The 17,488-nt window shown below is 48.3% G+C and overlaps 8 protein-coding genes across 8 annotated transcripts; 4 read left to right on the top strand and 4 right to left on the bottom strand.

Annotated features, from left to right (window-relative positions):
• Positions 1-4: 4 nt before the first annotated feature.
• BO85DRAFT_515721 (uncharacterized protein) lies at positions 5-2,488 on the top strand (the record flags this gene model as incomplete). Its single annotated transcript, XM_025664799.1, has 4 exons — positions 5-479; positions 543-701; positions 782-1,702; positions 1,743-2,488. 4 exons carry the CDS (start codon positions 5-7, stop codon positions 2,183-2,185), a joined length of 1,998 nt encoding a protein of 665 aa, XP_025521096.1. The 3' UTR covers positions 2,186-2,488.
• On the top strand, positions 2,075-2,488 carry BO85DRAFT_444500 (uncharacterized protein). Its single transcript, XM_025659026.1, has one exon. The coding sequence runs from the start codon at positions 2,192-2,194 to the stop codon at positions 2,429-2,431; it is 240 nt and encodes a 79-aa protein (XP_025521095.1). The 5' UTR covers positions 2,075-2,191; the 3' UTR covers positions 2,432-2,488.
• A 275-nt stretch (positions 2,489-2,763) lies between these two features.
• Positions 2,764-4,705, top strand: BO85DRAFT_465099 (ankyrin repeat domain-containing protein). The gene has a single exon (XM_025662028.1). It carries the CDS (start codon positions 2,823-2,825, stop codon positions 4,578-4,580), a length of 1,758 nt encoding a protein of 585 aa, XP_025521094.1. The 5' UTR covers positions 2,764-2,822; the 3' UTR covers positions 4,581-4,705.
• Positions 4,706-5,213: 508 nt separating this feature from the next.
• BO85DRAFT_494887 (pepsin-like aspartic protease) lies at positions 5,214-6,657 on the bottom strand. The gene is made up of 4 exons (XM_025663884.1): positions 6,556-6,657; positions 6,384-6,505; positions 5,793-6,331; positions 5,214-5,725 (listed from the first exon to the last, which is right to left on the bottom strand). Exons 1-4 carry the CDS (start codon positions 6,646-6,648, stop codon positions 5,343-5,345), a joined length of 1,137 nt encoding a protein of 378 aa, XP_025521093.1. The 5' UTR covers positions 6,649-6,657; the 3' UTR covers positions 5,214-5,342.
• A 783-nt stretch (positions 6,658-7,440) lies between these two features.
• On the bottom strand, positions 7,441-8,431 carry BO85DRAFT_455206 (RTA1 domain-containing protein; the record flags this gene model as incomplete). The annotated part of the gene is made up of 3 exons (XM_025661372.1): positions 7,441-7,901; positions 7,958-8,206; positions 8,266-8,431. 3 exons carry the CDS (start codon positions 8,429-8,431, stop codon positions 7,441-7,443), a joined length of 876 nt encoding a protein of 291 aa, XP_025521092.1.
• A 951-nt stretch (positions 8,432-9,382) lies between these two features.
• Positions 9,383-11,134, bottom strand: BO85DRAFT_494883 (putative MFS transporter; the record flags this gene model as incomplete). Its single annotated transcript, XM_025663883.1, has 1 exon — positions 9,383-11,134. The coding sequence occupies one exon, from the start codon at positions 11,132-11,134 to the stop codon at positions 9,425-9,427; it is 1,710 nt and encodes a 569-aa protein (XP_025521091.1). The 3' UTR covers positions 9,383-9,424.
• An 879-nt stretch (positions 11,135-12,013) lies between these two features.
• Positions 12,014-13,828, bottom strand: BO85DRAFT_360497 (putative rhamnogalacturonase; the record flags this gene model as incomplete). Its single annotated transcript, XM_025655554.1, has 7 exons — positions 12,014-12,102; positions 12,157-12,462; positions 12,518-12,731; positions 12,790-12,889; positions 12,974-13,192; positions 13,243-13,321; positions 13,387-13,828. 7 exons carry the CDS (start codon positions 13,826-13,828, stop codon positions 12,014-12,016), a joined length of 1,449 nt encoding a protein of 482 aa, XP_025521090.1.
• A 740-nt stretch (positions 13,829-14,568) lies between these two features.
• On the top strand, positions 14,569-16,044 carry BO85DRAFT_410865 (sulfatase family protein; the record flags this gene model as incomplete). The annotated part of the gene is made up of 1 exon (XM_025657497.1): positions 14,569-16,044. The coding sequence occupies one exon, from the start codon at positions 14,569-14,571 to the stop codon at positions 16,042-16,044; it is 1,476 nt and encodes a 491-aa protein (XP_025521089.1).
• Between the last annotated feature and the right edge of the window lie 1,444 nt (positions 16,045-17,488).

Below are 17,488 nucleotides of genomic sequence, written 5' to 3'. Positions count from 1 at the left end.
CACCATGGGCTACTTCCAGTTTATTGTAGCATTCTCGTCGTTGTCCTTCTCGGTGCAGGGCACTCTCGGGCATTCCCTCCGCGGTCATAGTCATTACTCCCACTCGCACTTGCATTGGCATCAAGCACGCGACTCCGATGCCAGTTCATTTCAACTAGTACCGAGTCAGGCATTTAGCAGTTCTAATCTCACGCAGAGCTGCCAAGATGCCCTATACGCTGCTCTGGAGTGCGATAGCTATGTCTCCAAGCTTGGAGAACCGGTCTGGCATGGTAGTCTGGAAAATACAAGCTTGACTGACACCGTGTGCTCGACTGAATGTGGCCTGTCTCTGTTGACCCTCCATGACCAAGTTGTGGCTCAATGTGGCACAGATGCAACTATCGCACAGGGAATTCCGGCTCTTTCCGTGATTGATAGCGTCTGGACAGGCTGGAATGAAACGTGCTTGAAGAGTGCAAACGGCACCTACTGTAATGGTTCGTTGGCTTTTCACTATTGGAGACGACACAGTAAATTGACAGATAGATCACTGGCACTAGATATTATCGATTCTTGGGATTCGGCGTCTGACTTGAGCGATGTGCCCAGGTCGGATATTTGTGACGAATGCTGGATTAGGAAGTTAAAAATGATGCAGCGGTCCCCGTATTCGGCTTATAACGAGCCTTACGAGACTATGCTCAATTATTCAGTTTCAGGTAAGTCCATGCTATCACCTTGCAGAGATTGACAGCTGGAAGGGTGCGGACAACTGACAAAATTTATGATTTACCCATAGTCTGCAACCTTACGGGTGTGGAAACAGAACCGACTTCTGGAGGCATTGCTATACCTGCAGCCGACCCCACTTGCTCAACAGATACATGGTACACGGTTCAAAAAGGAGACACGTGTGATTCTATCGCCATAGCTCACTCTTTCTCCTCCTCAACCCTGTATCAAATCAATCCGACTTTGTATAACTGCAGTGATCCAACCGTGGGGCTCGACCTGTGCCTACCATTAGCATGCGAGTATATCTACCAGGTTACTGCAGCTGACAATTGCTCCACAATTGCTGCTACCATCGGCACACCGTGGATGAAGCTTGTAGCATATAATGGCATGATCGAAAGCGATTGCTCGAATATAGCCGATACAGCACTTCTAGGTGGAGTGAGATGTGTTTCTCCTCCCGGAGGAGCTTTCAATCTAACAGTTTCGTCCAATTCGAGCTCAGAGTCAGGCATAGATGGACAGGGAGGATCTGGATCAGGATATGGTACCAGTTTCGTTGCTTTGCCAAATGATGTCACGCTAGCTGATGGGACCACCACCGACTGTGGCCAGTATTATACCGTGGTATCGGGTGACAGTTGCGTGTCGGTCTTGGCCCAGGCAAATACGCCGTTCAACTTATTCATGGCTGCAAACCCTTCCATCTCATCCGCGTCGACCTGTGACGGAGAACTGAAGGTTGGAGTTACATATTGTATTCACCCTATGAGTGGCTTCAATGCGACTGACATAAATGGCAACTTGACTATTTCGACGAATGGACTATGTGGCAATGGCACCACCTGTCTGGGATCATCGTTCGGAGACTGCTGTTCTATCTCCGGGTATTGCGGCAGCACCGCAGACTATTGCACGGCCGGGCTCTGCGATTCTTCCTACGGCCTATGTGTTTCAGGCAACCCTGTTTCCCTAGATGGCCTCTGTGCGTCGCGGTCATCAACTAATGCGACATGTGTCGGAAGTCAGTTTGGGTCTTGTTGCTCGCTTGATGGATATTGTGGTGATACATCCGACTACTTTACCTACAAGTCATGTCAGAGTGCTTTCGGAAGTTGTGAGGAAGCACCCACGATCAGCTCTGATGGCTTATGCGGTGCCCTCTCTTCGGTCAACGCCACCTGCGCGGGTAGTTCATTCGGGAACTGTTGTTCGATTAACGGATATTGTGGGAGCACGTCGGACTACTGTGCTTATACTAGCTGTCAAACAGCATTTGGCACATGTGATTCTGGACCTATCATCAGTTCGGATGGCTTGTGTGGAGCACTTTCTTCTAATGCAACATGTGCGGGTAGCGCTTTCGGAGACTGCTGTTCAGTCAATGGCTACTGTGGAAGCACTGACGATTACTGCGGGATTGACTCCTGTGACTCCTCATTTGGCACTTGTGATACTGTTACTGTGAGCCCTGATGGGCTCTGTGGTTCCATGTCCTCTGTCAATGCAAGCTGTGCTGGCAGCCAATTCGGCGATTGCTGCTCCACGAGCGGCTATTGTGGCAGCACAGATGCATACTGTGGTGTTGGTCAGTGCCAGTCGGCATTTGGAAGCTGCACTGAGCAGCCAATTAGTTCCGATGGCCTTTGCGGCTTTATGTCCTCAAATAGCGCCACGTGCCTGGGCAGTCAGTTCGGTAATTGCTGTTCGGTAAACGGATACTGTGGCAGCTCAGATGCCTATTGTGCAGCAGCAAATTGCTTGTCAGTATATGGCAGTTGTTCTTCATGAGTGAGTGGCATCTGTGCACAGCACCATATAAGACAAAAACTTTCTTTTGGGCCTAGACATATGTTGTTTAGAGCGGGTTTCTTTTCTGGGCAGACTAGCCAGCGGGCTGTCTCGCATTGTATCCTACTGCCCCGCTATCCGTATTTTACATACAAATTCCGTAACATACCCCGCGAGACGTATCAATGCTAATCCGCCGGGTATTGTACTCTTCCCTACTCCACTTCAACTTCCTTTCTCTACTAGAAGCCAGAGTTTTTATCTTCCTTTTGCATTTCACTTTCATTTGTTTCTCTTCACATTCTCCAATCATTATGGCGCGCTACCCAGTAATCCCATATAACAGAGACGCTGGCCCTGACGAGCAGTTAATAGGGTGGACTTGCGTTGGCAATCTCACCGCCGTGGCTGCGATTCTTGAGTCCCCCGAAGGTGTGGATCTTCCTCATTTTGGTGACACGGCGCTACATGAGGCCATCAGATGGGAACAGCCAAACATCCTCCGTTACCTGGTTTCCCGAGGGTTCGATGTCAATCAGAAAGGTGTTGAGCCTTACGGTGAAATTTGCCTGACACCTTTGCATCTTGTCGCTGCGAACAACTCGTCCGAGATGGTGGATATCTTGCTCGACGCAGGGGCAGATGCAACGGTGGATGACATTGGAACAGATGGACATCGTGGCACTCTTGGGGGAAGGATAAGCGAGCCACACACTCCTTTTATGGCCGCAGCATTCAATGGCTCCGAAGCTGTCGTACAGCGGTTGATTGATCGCCTACCCCCGGACAGGATTAGCAGCCGTGAATGGCCGCTCGCCATCGCCGCAGCAGCATCACATCGTTATCCAAAAACGCTGGACATTCTGCTCCGTAATTATCCTGCACCGGGGGTACCACAAGATGTTCTTGACCGGGCTCTCGCTGATGCCGCTGACTACGAGGTGTACGACCTCTACTATCCAAGGATCCCGGACGAACCAGAGGTTGCCTGGCAGAGGGGCATTGAGACGTTCCGGCTGTTACTTGCCCACGGGGCCAGCCCAAACGCAAAACCCCCATTGTCAATATACAGACGCTCCTGGGTTAAGCACCGACCAATCATCTATGCTACTATTGATTGCTCGATGGGCTTGGATATGGTCGATATGCTCGTTGACCACGGAGTGGACCTTCCCGAGGGGAGAAGCGGAGAAATGAGCCTTTTCGCTCGCGCGGTGCGCAACGGGCATCCGGATTTGATTAGATACTTCTTCGAGCGCGAAGGCGCCGTGATAGACATCAACGAAGAGATCCCGCAGACGGGGTCCTTCCAAGGGGGTTCTTTGCTGCACGCCGCCGCGAGGAGTGGTCGTTTATCCAGCGTACAGTTCCTGCTGGACCACGGTGCAGACCCCCTCACGGTGAATGCCAACGGTTGGCTGCCAGTCCACCAAGCCTGTCAGCGTCGTCAACTCGATATCATTAAGCTGCTCTGGCCGCGCACGTGCCCTTGGTTTCCGGATTTAGCGAATTATCGCACGAAGGACGGCCAAACCGCATTCCATCTCGCCAACTGCTGGTCGTCCTATAGCCCCGAGGATCCCGAGGTTGAGGCACATAGCATGCGCCTCTTCCATTTCTTCAAAGAACAGGGCGCTGATCTGAGTAGTCTCGATGACCGAGGGCGAAGTATCCTTCACTATACGCTGCCCCACTGTGAGAACATGATTCCACGGTTTTGCACTTTTATGGAGGCAGGAGCACAGTTGCGGGCCGATGCTCAAGGCCAGACAGAGCTCCACCTTACTCTACTTGATCCAGACTGGGAGCTGGTGGGCCTGAGGTTCCTTTTGGCCCACGGTGCTGACAAGGATATCAACGCACAAGACAACAAGGGCCGCACGCCGCTGTATTACTACCTGGAGACACATTATTATGAGCCGGAAAACAACCAAAGCGCTCGGCATATCCGGGCGGTTGTTTTAGATGTCCTAATGAAAGCCGGGGCCGATCCTGATATTCGTTCCGTTTCAGGCAAGTCTGCCAGGGAACTCGTGGTCGAGAAAGGGGTTCCGTATAATCTTGATGAGTAGGGACATATGGTGTATTCGAATATTGGAAATTTACTTGTCACTGTACGATATTTTTTTGGAAATAACGGGATATTTCAAAGCCTTTGTAAGATGCTCGGTTAGATTAACGATAGCATTATTATCTGATCTGCCCTATCGGAGTGCTATTCACAAGATCAGAATTTATGGTTGCACTAGTCATGTTGGGCTTGCGATGGCACATCCCTGTGACCTATGTATGTCTATCGACATCCCCGTCAGCCCACACTCTTTAGGGAACCATATACACAACACCGTCAGACCCCCATCTTCATCACCTAAGCCCCAGCAAGAAACCCGGTGGTCTGCATCATTAACATAGAACCCTACGATTCCGCATACATTTTCTGCCCGAAATAACCCCGGATCAATAACCACGTTGATATACGTCGCCGTCACCATAGCTGTCCTAACATCCGTGGCCTTTGACGCGTTTCCAGTAGACAGATGTGCGCATGGACGAAACCGCTAACAGAGTCAAGGCCAGCAGCGCCGCTGGAATCATTACCCGTCTGCTGCTGCTTCACTGGTCCAGTGTGAGATGGTCCCCCCTTGTTCACTAATCTTACAACCCAAGAGGTATGCACCGTAAGCTGGCTATTGTAAGAAAAAGACCCGGAATATTCAATGATATTCTAATTACTACACAAACTCAACGTACTAAGTACCCCTCCGTAAGGTTTAGATATTCACCTTCGCGCTGTAAATTTGTAGCAAATTCTTAGATGAATGAAAGAGCGTGGTTCAAGCTCTGGGCAGGTATTCCTTCTTCAAAGGAGCCAACCCAACACGGATATTGTATGTGTCAGGATCAAAAGATCCAAAGTCGAAAACAGCATAGAAGTTGCTCAACCAATGCTGTCCAATGATAGTATTGTAGCTGTCCCACGGATTGAAAGGAGGGAAGCAATGGTCGTCGTCCTGATACCCTGGTACAGCCAGCTGATCACCGGTCAAGTTGAAGGTAACGCCCTCGCCGTAGAAGCCCATTGTAAAAGAGATAGACCATGTATCGTTGAAATCGGAGCACAGAGGTCGGTATCCAGATGAGATATCGGCGTAAGAAAACGGGGTTAGAGCATACATGGCCTCAATCTGGTCGTTGGGGACGCTTATCGACGAAGCGCCTACGTCATTATATAGGTTAGTCCGACTATTTCAGCAGGAATACTAGTGTCGTAAGGGGGTACATACCAGTGTCGAAAATAACCTGGCCGTACCAGTTTAGGACCTCGCTTGACATGTTCTGGCCATTGGAGGTGTTGTGCCCTTGAATGCCAAGGATATTTGTTTTGTAGATTTCGAACGGGGAGAGCATAGTCATCCACTGCAGATCACCATCCGCATAGATATCCTCATGGCTACCACCGAAAGTAAACACACCGTTGTTCTCCGGATCAGGATTCGACGTGGTCGACACACCGGAACCTGCGTATAGGGCAAATCGAGGTTCATCCAGAAGTCCATCCTGCATCATTTGTTCGAAGGCGGACGTGGTATTTTTGAAAGCGATGGTGGAGGATGCCAAACCAATGAACCCATCAGCTGCCAATGCCGCCCAGGTACTGTCGGTGATGACCGCAAAGGTTTGGCGATAGGAGACGTCAGTGTCTGGCACGGTGAGAATATCCGTGGCAGTAAAGCCGCTGACGGTGCCCCCGCTGTAATCAATGCTGTCTTCGATACCCAAGTTGACGCCGGTAGAAGTGAGATTATAGCTGTGTCGAGGGTAGCTGGTAGACGTCAGTAATATAGTCGTGAAATAAGGGGGAGTGATGTACTAACCCGCTCACGTTCACGCAATCATCTGTGCAATTGCTATCGAGCACCCAGAGCGTTGATGATCCAGTGTCGTACATCAAATCAAACGGGCCTCCTGGGGTTCCGAGGTCAACCTCGATGGTCCTCTATTTCCACGAGTAAGCAAACAAATTTGAGGGAGCTCGACTTCACATACATAACCATTTCGGACCTTAATATCGAGGTCCAATACATTCCCCAGAGCGGCCGTGGCCAATGCCGGAAGGAGTAGCAGGGACTTAGACGCCATACTGAATAATCAATTCGCGCAAGTTGAAGAAGGAAAACAATGGCGTGGATGACTCTATTTAAGCACACCAACCAACGCCTCCCTGAAGATCGAAATGCCAAGCCTTCAAGAATAATCCGAGACAAGTGACATGCGGTGGAAACTAGCGGGCCGGAACAACCGATGCTGTTGGACAAATGAGATACCCAGTGAGACACCCGGTTTCATCCTAGCCTTATTTTGTTCAAGCCCTCAAGACATCCACTAACCTTCTGTGTACGGAATCCGACCTAGGGCATGACATGCTAAAAATAGTCCCAGCTAACAGTCCGACATGTCTCGCTACTCAATAAAATTCGGTCTGATATTGGGACAATCTTGTATAAGAACGGCCAGTTTTGGAGGTACCGCTATAAGCCAGTCCTATTGTGCACTAGTTCCTGATGTCTTCTCGGAGTATCCGCCTCTACGGATCAGGATCGAGATAATTTATTGAACCCCACAATCCAATAAGAGTAAAAGCAACAACAGCCTGGTCGGTACAGAGCTTTTTTATACAAACTGTCATGATTCTATTGTTTCTGATTGCATTGGCCCGGCCTCTCGATCGGGAAGTCACGTGACTGGAATGTAGCTATATGCCCCACAATTTGGCAAGGCTTGTTCATCCTCCTGAAATTTGGAGTGTCATTAAGATGTAGATAAGGAGTAATAAAGAGTCGGGACTGGAAAGAAGACAACGAACGTAATATATGGCGCGAACAGGAGCAGATTGGATGGTGACCGAAATATAGTATCAATGCCACAGCTCTCTCACACATTATTGTACCCTTGGTAGGGCTTTGGGGTCTGCTCTTCTGAGAAAGATGTCATGTCATAATCATTGGGGTGATGGAGTAGCTGGCCGATTTCTTGCGGATGAATAACGTTGAATATGGCCATGGTGATAAACATCAACAGTGCATCAAAAATATAAAGAAAGGCCTCGTGGTGCAAAAGAAACCCGTTATTTCCTTGAATGTACTCAATGAGTCGAAACATCGAACGGACCATGATAAAGAAGCTCGTCGCGTAGAGTACCTTCATGTGTTTCTTCCAAGGAATATGCGGAGAACAAGATCGAGGGAACGGATACTTCTTGACCTTCAGGTAGAAGTGGGTCGCGGTGATCATGAAAAATGCGAAGAAGAATATTTGAATCACGAGGCCGACGACGATGATGTGCTCGCCGGTCTTCATGGCAGATAGGCTGCCACTGGACTGGATTCCGCCGCCTGGACAGTGTCAGAGAGCTGTTAGATAATGAGGGATTTAATAAGCAAACACGTACCTGCTCCCTGCAATAAGAATGAAAGCACATCACCCGTGACAAATATCTTCGTCAACCACTTCTTTTTCAGCAGTGCGTGGGTTTCAGCCTGTAACACTAGGATAATTCGACCGAGTAGCATGTATATAGAGGCTGCAAGGAGAGCAGGGGCGAGTAAGAGAAAGAGCGTCTGCACGATGTATGGCCCGAACGTCCAGTTGGGGCTTTGCTTGCTGGACATGGCACGTCCGATATATCCGATGATCTCAACTAGGAAAGTCAGCATATTGCTAGGCTATGAACAGTGAAGAGTATCATACATATACCACCTATGACAAATGGAATGAAGAACCATGTGCGAAACTTGACCATTTGAAAGACATGATACCCTGTTGTGCCAATGAAGAGAAGGATGAAAAGAACGGCGCCACCCATGCTGGGGTCATAGCGGTAGAATGCGAATTCATAACTTTCTGAATCTCTGGGGTCTAACATTTTTGTAATGAACGGAATGGAACAGCAACCAAGTAGAGACAAATAAGATTGGAAAAAAAGTGTGGGAAATAATAGATAAGCAGTAGTTAGAGAAGGAGGGCCTGGGAAGTCTTTCGAATACCAAACGGAGAAAGTCTCTGTTATCAAGCTGGGTACTTATACTATCGGTCCATAGTACCATGGGGCTTCGAACAACAGACTAACAGAAAATGGACCCGCACAGGTGAGGCTGAGGAAATGTCCTGCAATGAAAATTATGTTGTCTATAGGATGATACCATGGGGCTACGGATACACTTTTCAGTACTATGGCCTTAGGATTGTCCACCCAGCGAACGGGGTGGTTTATTCGGGGTCCAAAAGTCAGTCGGATCAAGAAGCTTGAAACAGACGCTACTGTCTAGAAAGTAGCTGCTATTGGATGCGAACATCCTATGCTGAGCAGTTGGTGAACTTTTCCAGATCTATAGTGGGGCTCCATTCGTATATTCGTTTAAGCCGGAGGACCCCTGTTTCTATTTTGGTTCGTTTTCGTTTTCGTTTCCGCCCAACTTAATATCTTGATAAATCTACCGCGGACCAGAATTGGTAGAAAGTGCATAAAGCCAGGAAGAATTTCTTCGTGTCCGTGATAATCTGAAATTTCCATTTGTTGCAGAACAATATATGATCCTTCAATTTACGTATGACATCTGCTTTTCTCTTGTATATTGCTATCCTACAAGTATTCGACTGTGTCATAACGGAAGGTACGAAGGACACATTCAATCGGTCGCTCTGATAGAAAATTTCTTTAATTAACCGGATTTGACGAGTTCATTATCTCCTCGACAATATACGGATGGTTATGATCCCTAATTATTCTTTATATCCATTGCTTGTCCTGTCGACAAACAGTCTCCCTTCGATAATGCGGTCCGCTACTAACCACTAACCCTTTTGACATGAACGTCTCCTACCAACCGCGCATTTCCCTAGCAGCATGATAACTCTTTCAACTATCGAAATAAAAGTCAAGTCGCTTATTCCCCTCGTCCGTGGTTGTCTCCAAGTAAGTCGCCTTCTCCTGGGCCGTCATCTTGTCCCACTGAGCCTTCTTCCAACGGTTCCGAGACACATAATAAAACTTGGCCAACGCGTACATGACAATAGTGGCAACATTGATCGCAATCAGCTGCCTATTTCCACGGCGATACAGAGGCTTATCATCCGATCGATAAATGTTGGAAGAGGCAATTCCAGACAGTTGAATCATGATGTTAAAGACCGCTGCACCGACTGCTCGAGTTCTGACACTGTTACTTAGCCGTGAACACCAACTCACCTGGGCAGCTTGCGGATTTGGCCAGCCCAGCAAGATAAATGAGACGGCATAGAGCCCCCAATTGGAAAGGCTTCCAGCAGATGTATAGAGGACAATGAGAAGTGGAAGTGACCACAGCTGTGTCAGGAGGCAAACAATTGAGATCTGGCCCCAGAACTCAGATAAGAGCGCGACGAGTACAAGATTGATAGCGGCAAAGACAGTCACTGGAATGGACAAGAGGGTCGTCTGGAATGTGGAAAAGCCGATCGCCTTTAGCGACAAGGTCAGATATGACTTCGGAGGTGAAGTCGGGATCTCGAACATGATCCCGATGATATATATCGGCCAGAGATCGTAGTCTTTCAGACTCTTCCACAACATCCCCAGGGACAATGCTTGGCGATTGTGCATGTCGCCCTTGGATGGGTCATCGCGCAGCACTCTATTGACGATGATGGTCTCTTCTCTTTCTGAGAAGATTCCTTTCGGGTTCCACCACGTTCTGGTCTGAGTGGGTCCAGGGACCAGAAACAAGAAGCTTAAACAGCCGATCACGAAACTGATCAGCGCTTCGATTAGGAAAAGCCATCTCCATCCTTCCCGCCCGTCAACTCCGCGCATATGCAAGACACCGTACGCAATGAAAGATGCGATGACACCCGATATCGAATCAGTGAACCAGAAAAGTGCCAGGCGGAACGGCATCTCCGCCTTTGTATAGAAATAGGATAAGTACAATATGGAGTCGGGGATAAAGCCGCCCATGAACAGCCCTATGAAGAATCGACACGCGAAGAATCCCGCTCGGTTGTGCATGAAGAATTGTCCTCCGGATGCAAAGCTCCACAGGATGATTTGAACGGGAATCCACCGATCAGGACCGATTGCTTTTCCGAGCATCTGCGAAGGGATTTCTGCAATTAGGAATCCCACGCGGTACATGTTCTGCGCATTGTTGTAGTCGTTCGTAGTCAGGTTTAGATCGCCGAGAAGGTTGTCGGAGTTGGCGTTGCTCAGGTTGCCTCGATCGAGGTTCAACCCGAAGAACATAACCAGGATCCAGAGAAGAATTGACCAGTCTGTTTTACGTCGGACTTTGTTCTCCTCACGATAGGTCCACCGTGCGCTGGGATCGAAGCGATGAAGATTCTCATATTTTGGATGGGGCTGGTAGAAAGGTGCGAGGGAAGGGTCGTCGAATACACTTCTAGTGGTCGCGATGGCGTCGGGGTCGTGTTTCTTGGTCCGACGGAAGAGAGAAGTAAGGACCGCATCGGAGCCAGGGGAATCATCCGGCTCGGCAAGGTTCACATAGGTTCCATCTTTCAAGTCTTGGCTTTTGTCAGCTTGGTGATCGCGATCCAATGAAGACGCAGCTTTGGAGGAATTTCGCTCCATAGTCAGAGCGATCCGTATACCAGACAAGAACAAGACGGTATAACAGCTAACCCAGGGCCGACCGAGATAGTATGGCTTGCTGGAGATGAATGCACGTTGGTCATCTTGAAGTTATATACATGTGATGGGTACATAGGGCAGTAGCCCCTCGAGGCTAGAGTACGAAGGTGCGTGATCGACGGTAACGATGAGGTGATGGGCATTTGCGTTATCAAAGTACGACCAAACATACTATACTATCAGTGCTAAGCAGAAGTATACTAATTAGATAGTAGTAAAATTATATTATATTAATCGAACGATGACAGCAACTAGCTGCTTCCCAGCTTGCTGATGTCTACGTTGGCGCAAACCGACCATGTGTTGCTGCTGCTGACCATCGTCGTCATGTAAGCGCGGATGACACAAGCTAGGGCTACTCCAATCACAGCCCACCCAGGACCCTGAAAGCTGTCGGTGCCCCTCCTGCTTAATTTACCGACAGTCGAGGCCCTGTTCAAATTTTTCTATCAGGATTGGTGGGAAATTGCTAGTGCTGTAGACAGTACTTCGACTGAACCAGCTTTGGAATTGGCGTAGTTTAGTATCTCCTTCATCCACTTGCCAGCGGTGTGTTATCCTACGCAATGCTGGGCTGCACTGATAGGAACATGTGAAATGATGCTATAAGTGTTCGTAAAAGTGGAATTATGGTCGGGAGACAAGGCTTTCATTATCGTGCTATGTCAGAGAGCTCTATACTAGTAACGGAAGAGAATAATCGCTCTTTTTGCTAAAAAATAAACCCCAGAATAAGCTTGTATCGAGCAAAGTCTACCTATACATTCTCTCCTGCTATACCCGACATCCATTATACGAACAGTTGTGCCGATGATCTAACTAAAAGCTTCCCCAGTAATGAAGATTGTAGTCGATTCCACCAGGACGCCAAAGGGGTGCAGGAGTATAGACCGGGATGGGTGACGCCGCTGTTGACTAGTTAGCCTTTTGTTCAGCGGCACGGACATAACAATCTGACTTACTTCCATATCCAGTGCTCGGTAAGGCCCATGTTGGGGTTGATGGAGCTTGCCAATTGGTCGGAGAAGCCGTAATAGTATAGGTGCTAGTGTATGTATACGGCGACTCTCCAGATTGCAGAGATTCAATGCCGTCATTTTCTCCATAGCTGTCATCTCCAGTGCCAAAGATGTTGCTGATCTTATTCACGACTGTCGTACCAGTCTCAGTCCATACAGAGAATTCCTCCACGGTGACGTTTGTTGCAAAGGTCAAGTCACTGGCAAACAGATACAATGGCGGGCGGAGTGCTCCATCGGCAACCGATCCTATGTTTATGCGTGAGTATGGGGCCGACTTGACTGAAAAGACGGGTCAAAATACCTGAAAAATTCTTGAAAACAAGGTTGCTCAATGTCACGGAACCGGTGTCAGGTTCCCAAGTGTTTTGCCAGTATTGGTTAATGTCCAATCCGTACAGGCTGTTCAGGGACCGGAAGTTTTCAAATGTGACATCTCTAACGTAACCAGATCCTCCAGGATACGTCTTGATGAATGCGATGTTGTTGCCCTGGATAATGCTGATATTGCGAGCTTCCTGTTTCACATTATTAACTACCAAGACGTGTTACCAACGAACAACTGATGAGACCCACAATGTTGGATATTTCCGCAGATACGTTGAGACTGCCAATTGAAACACCGGAGCCTGCTTGGTTGCAAACCAGGTTCTCGACCAAAGCATGATGGGATGGACTTTTCACGGAGACACATTCGTCACGGTTCGTGACCTGTCATTTGTCCAATTGTTAGCCCCTGTTAAGCCATGGAGAGATGGACTTTCTACTTGCCTCGTTATCGTGGATGTAATAGTTGGTGCCGATGGCATCAATCCCATCATAGCTTCCTAGATTAGCACCGCGGATGGTAAGGTGGTATGCCTCCAAGTTCACAGCGAAATCAAACACGATGTGGAATTTGGGACTATCCACGAGGATCAAATCATGCACAGAGGCATTCGTGGGCGAAATAAGCCTCACAAGTCGAGGGCGGTCGGTACTTTGAAAGCCCATCAGCTGTGTTGAGGAACAGAATCTCTTATAACTCACTTGTCCAAGTTTCGATAGATATATCCTTGTCCTTGAAATGCGCCAAGCCCGTTGGACGAATAAAACTCGAAATCGACAGCTACACATGTTGAAGGGGAATAAGCCTGAATAATGTCTTAACAAGAAACGGAGAGTAAATCATACCGTTTACAATGACAAGCACATCTAGTAAGAATTTCCCGTCACCCTCGCCGTTGATGGTAGAGTTTATTATTTGCTCTCCAGCAAACCCTTGGAGTATCAACTCACGGTCGGCTGTCCAGTTTCCACCATATGCCGCGGTGATCAGACCGTCAAGCTGGAATGCCCAATTGGTTCCATTACTCAAAACAACACTTCGCTTAATCAGATAGTTGCCTTCGGGGATAACAAGACGACTTTTGGGGTTGTTCAGCACACATTCGCCGAAAGTGGCTTCAATGGATGCTGCAACATCGGTCTGATTATCGGCAACACCACCATAATCTAGGATGTTGCACTCAATGGTCTTGTCTTCAAGATTGGTTGTTGGACCGACCGGGCCAATGAGCTGACCAGCCGTGAGGCCAGCTAGCAGGGAGAGGGGAATTAAGGAGGGTAAACGCATTGAGAACTTTTAGTTGTAATGTTCACGCGGTTTTCTATCATGTGTGGGAAGAAATATATTGTGGACGGGAGAAGCATTCCTCAAGAGAGGCTGCGAAAATTCCACTATATTATTTATATATTCTTGGTTATTGCTATGCGTAGCATCATGCATGCGTCCAGGTACTACGTGATACTTGCTTTCTCCGACGACACAAGCTACCATAGCACAGAGTATACCAGAAGTGGACCCTGTCAGGCACATGCCTCCAACTTCAGCTTTTCTTCAGGAATTCCTAATTTAAGGGCGCATTGCAACATGAAAGCAATATATTGACGGTGTCTAGTATATGGCGTGATTAATTTATATTGATATGTTCACTTACGAGATCATGATAGAAGAAGTGTGGTCCTGATAAGGGCGTTGTGGTGTTTGTATGCCCGGGAAGCACATCATCGGCTGACGGAATTGCGTTGATGCAGCGGGTTAAACCGAACCTCCAATTACCCGAAGTCCAAGCCTTGGAGCTTTTCCTATAGGTGGAATTTGCACTAGTTATCTTAGTGCTAGCTCCTGCTTGTGAGGTATTTCCTTATCCGCCCATGCGAGGGTAAGTGGTCCTAAGCGGAGTTCAACAGGGGTCTTGGACAGCATCCCACAGAACTCTTTCTTCCTTTGGGACTTTGCATTTCTTACCTTTTTTATCCACAAGGTACAGAGACTTTGGCGCAGTCTTGATCTACTTTGCTTCATTCACAACCATGGCGAGTAAGAAGAACGTTCTGTTGTTGATCGCAGATGATCTGGGGAAACAACTCAGCTGCTACGGGGACAATACATCCCAAACGCCAAACCTCGATCGGCTCGCAGAGCAGGGAACTAGATTCGACTATGCATTTGCAAGTACGGCATCCTGCAGCGGTAGTCGCTCTGTCATCTACACCGGTCTTCACACCCACCAGAATGGACAATATGGGCTTGCGAGCCACCGTCATCATTTCGTGACATTTGACCACGTGAAGAGTTTACCGCATCTCTTGAATGAAGCCGGCCACTGGACTGGTATTTTGGGAAAGGTTCATGTAGGACCATCTGCTGTTTACCCCTGGCAGCTGCGCAAGGAGAGCGATACCCGCGATGTTGCTGTTATTGCCGACCAGGCCAGATCGTTTTTCGAGGAAGCAAAATCCAGTAACAGACCGTTTGCGTTGACTATCGGGTACCACGATCCTCATCGCGACCGAACTCGTGGTGGTTTTGGGAACACGGATGACTATGATCCTCGAATCACCAAACTTCATCTGGAACCCGAAGATGTTCCAATTCCCTCATTCGTCAATGATACCCCCGGTACTCGCTCCGAACTGGTCGAATACTACAAATCCATTCATCGTCTTGATCAAGGTGTCGGGTTTGTGCTAGATGCTCTGAAGGAGACTGGCCTAGAAGACTCGACCCTCGTCATCTTCGTTAGCGATAACGGCCCGCCTTTCATCAACTCCAAAACAACACTCTATGATGCGGGTGTACGACTTCCTTTGATTATTAGAAAACCAAACACACCTCCTGCAGTTAGCCCAAACATGATCTCCTACGTTGACATTCTCCCTACTATTCTTGACTTCGTCGATCACCCCGAGGTCACCGATCCGGAGAAAAAGCGACTGGGCCGATCCCTTCTACCGATTGTTGGAACTTCCAACGAGTTGCCAGATTTCAACCAGACCTTTGGCTCGCACACATTCCATGAAGTAACAAACTACTGGCCCACACGTTTCATTCGCGATCGTCGGTACAAATACCACCGCAATTTGGCCTGGCGGTTGGATTTCCCTTTCGCAGCTGACCTGTATGGATCCCTCTCTTGGGAGGATATCCGCAATTCTAGCGATACAGACATCATGGTCGGCGGACGAAAGCTGAGAGATTACTTTTTCCGCCCCCCAGAGGAACTTTACGACTTGGAGGCGGACCCAAGAGAGGTTCACAATCTTGTGAAGGATCCAGCGTACACAGCCGTTCTTGACGACCTCCGGTCGCGACTGGAAACGTGGCAACGCCAAACGGAGGACCCATGGCTGTACAAGGATGGTGTCTCTGTCTGGTTTGTTCGATACCATTTACCAGCTGGTTTGAGAATCCCCGATCGCATGGACTTTGACCCAGAGAATCCGGGCAATAAGAGCGGACCGATAGTCCCGCATGATATCGCATGGGGGAGCGAAGTTACGGACTAGCTTTCGTTCAGTATCTTCTGGTCGAGACACACCCTCCTCCTAGTGACGCCATTGAAGCAAATGCAAATCATATCGCCTTGTTCTTCCCTAGGTGTCATCCATTCGTATGGACAAGTTCCAATTGAGAAGGCGTGGTGCCTCAATATAGAGTCAACAGTCGATATTACATGAGTGCTCTTCTATCTGGAGCAAGTTTGAATATTGTGGTAGTTTATCTCGGTAGATCGAATCCTATCCCTACGTCAATTGAATATGTAGTACTCTGAGCTCGGCCTGGACAATGTCTGTCCACGCTCCGCATATGCATATGTATGTTATGCAGGATATGACGACGTGGCACGTTCTGCAATCGGGCGTGAAAAGCTCAACACTCAAGCAGTACGGAGATGGGTTATTACGCCCACAGAGTGGCTGGTATCATTTCAAGGGGTGGTCATCTCCCTCATATCACCTCTCCGGGCAAGCACCATGCAGACTAGAAATTTAGCAACAATTCAACACTTCACCGCCACATACCTAAGCATCAGTGCAGACACTGCAGAGACTGTGCTACGACAAAAGAAGAACAAGTATTCGAGCCAGTGGAGACCGTCCGATGCATAGTAGAATGAATATATCACCCGTCCGATATAGTGACTACAGTTCCGATACTATGGCTGTAGTGTAGACAATTATTCCGGTGTTAAAATTCAATGAACTGTGATCTTGGCGATCTACACAACTTCTGCATTCGCGCACCCGCGCATGAGTGCAGTTGATCAAATGGGACCACGTATCCGGTGGCTGCAGGAGCTCCAGCAAGGAAATATGCCAAAACAGGACAAGGACCGACTTTCTGCTTACCCCATAATGCATGCATTTTCCTCCTTTTAAGGTCAGGGTAAATAGTAGAATATAACCCCACTGATCGTACCATGGCTTGTAGCTGAAGCCTCACTATCTTGCATGGGTCTCTCGTAAGGGTACTCCGATCTATACCATGCAACAGACTGCGTAACATATATAGGACCAGGTGTTGCAACTGGGTGGGGAAGGGGGGGCGGCATCCCTTGCTGTAGTCTGGACACAATCATGGCCTCTCCTGGCTCTTCACATACTGGTTTCTGGGGTTGTACAACATCTATTCTGCTCGAATGAACAAGTTGCTACATTCATCTTTAGCCTTTCGTTGTGATGTTAGTCTGGGCTGTACGTGCATTTAGATGTGTTGGACCATGAGTTGATCGGCGGGCTTTGACCTCTTCCGCAAGGGTGACTTTAACAGGTGAATCATTGTGCTGTAAGATCAACCACATACAGTCCAGCATAGGTGGGCGTTGCTGTTACAGTAAACCCCTGAGAGAGTTGCTTTTCTGATAGACTAGGCTTTCATAGTTGGTGATAGTCCTTGACTGGTTATATAAACAAAGAAGTACAGCGTCATTGAAAAGAGAAACATGAACGG

Source organism: Aspergillus piperis (genome assembly GCF_003184755.1).
Source record: "Aspergillus piperis CBS 112811 unplaced genomic scaffold BO85scaffold_1, whole genome shotgun sequence".
Lineage (NCBI taxonomy): Eukaryota > Fungi > Ascomycota > Eurotiomycetes > Eurotiales > Aspergillaceae > Aspergillus > Aspergillus piperis.
This window is presented reverse-complemented; position numbering and strand designations above follow the sequence as displayed.